The sequence below is a fragment of the Halyomorpha halys genome, unplaced genomic scaffold (assembly GCF_000696795.3).
Source record: "Halyomorpha halys isolate HHAL.00 unplaced genomic scaffold, Hhal_1.1 Scaffold6.1, whole genome shotgun sequence".
NCBI lineage: Eukaryota > Metazoa > Arthropoda > Insecta > Hemiptera > Pentatomidae > Halyomorpha > Halyomorpha halys.
In genome coordinates, this window is record NW_027111275.1 from 83215 (window position 1) to 84060 (window position 846).

General features: G+C 33.6%; 1 protein-coding gene and 1 long non-coding RNA gene across 2 annotated transcripts in view; one reads left to right on the top strand and one right to left on the bottom strand.

The window, feature by feature from the left end:
- LOC136796228 (uncharacterized) overlaps window positions 1-846 on the top strand; it is a gene marked incomplete at its 3' end in the record, with an annotated part of 37121 nt that extends 36275 nt beyond the window's left edge. The window contains 1 exon segment of the mRNA XM_067049287.1: window positions 782-846. Within this exon segment, the coding sequence (XP_066905388.1) occupies window positions 782-846 (65 nt within the window).
- LOC136796229 (uncharacterized) overlaps window positions 1-846 on the bottom strand; it is a 34486-nt gene that overhangs the window by 25180 nt on the left and 8460 nt on the right. The window lies entirely within an intron of this gene.

The following is an 846-nucleotide window of genomic DNA, read 5'->3' on the forward strand; positions in this document are numbered from 1 at the left end:
TAAAACATCTTGTTTTGCCAGTATGGCATTGTAAGATAGTATATATATATATATATATGATGGCAAAATAAAACTTTTTGTTTTGCCAGTATGGCATTGTAAGATAGGCTGCCGCAAATCCCCACTTTTTTTATTTTCAAAATCCTCTTTATTGATAAAATATATATACAATACGGATTATATGATTACAATAAAAATAATATATAATACATTTACATTTAATAAATTTTTCTTATTTTGCCTTACGGCATTATAAGGTTGGCAAAAACATAGTCCGCTGAAGGCGGTTTTTACATTTTGTGGCTCTATAGCCGGGGGCTTACAAAGGATGTGAGGGACATTCCGCCTGGTGGTGATCAGCGGTGGTCCTTTCCACAATCCGCACTTTTACAAGTTCCGCTAATTTATCTCTCTGGAGCCATCGAGAGATGGTAAGTGTAAGACATAACTTTTAGTGGATCAGAAGAATTCTATTGTAATCTTTATTGATTCAAATAACAAATTTAGAAACATAATAATGTAATAAACGGTTAAATACAAGATAAGTTAAATTATTTACAAGAAGCAATAAATATATCAAAATAGGATATTTGAGTGATGACTGAAGTAGTTCACGTTGTGGCAGCTAGGTTCATCATGTCAACTCCTAACGGTTTTGGCAACTGTTGTAGTTACAGTATAGGTAGCGTTATTGCTACACTTTAATTTCATTTCATTTCTGTAGAAATAGTTTATTAATAATTATTTTACATGTGTTGAATACTGTAACTGGACATTTCAGAACATCATCTGGGAGCGTGCTGATATGGGCGCTCTCAAGAGCCTCGACGAGATGTACAAGAGGGC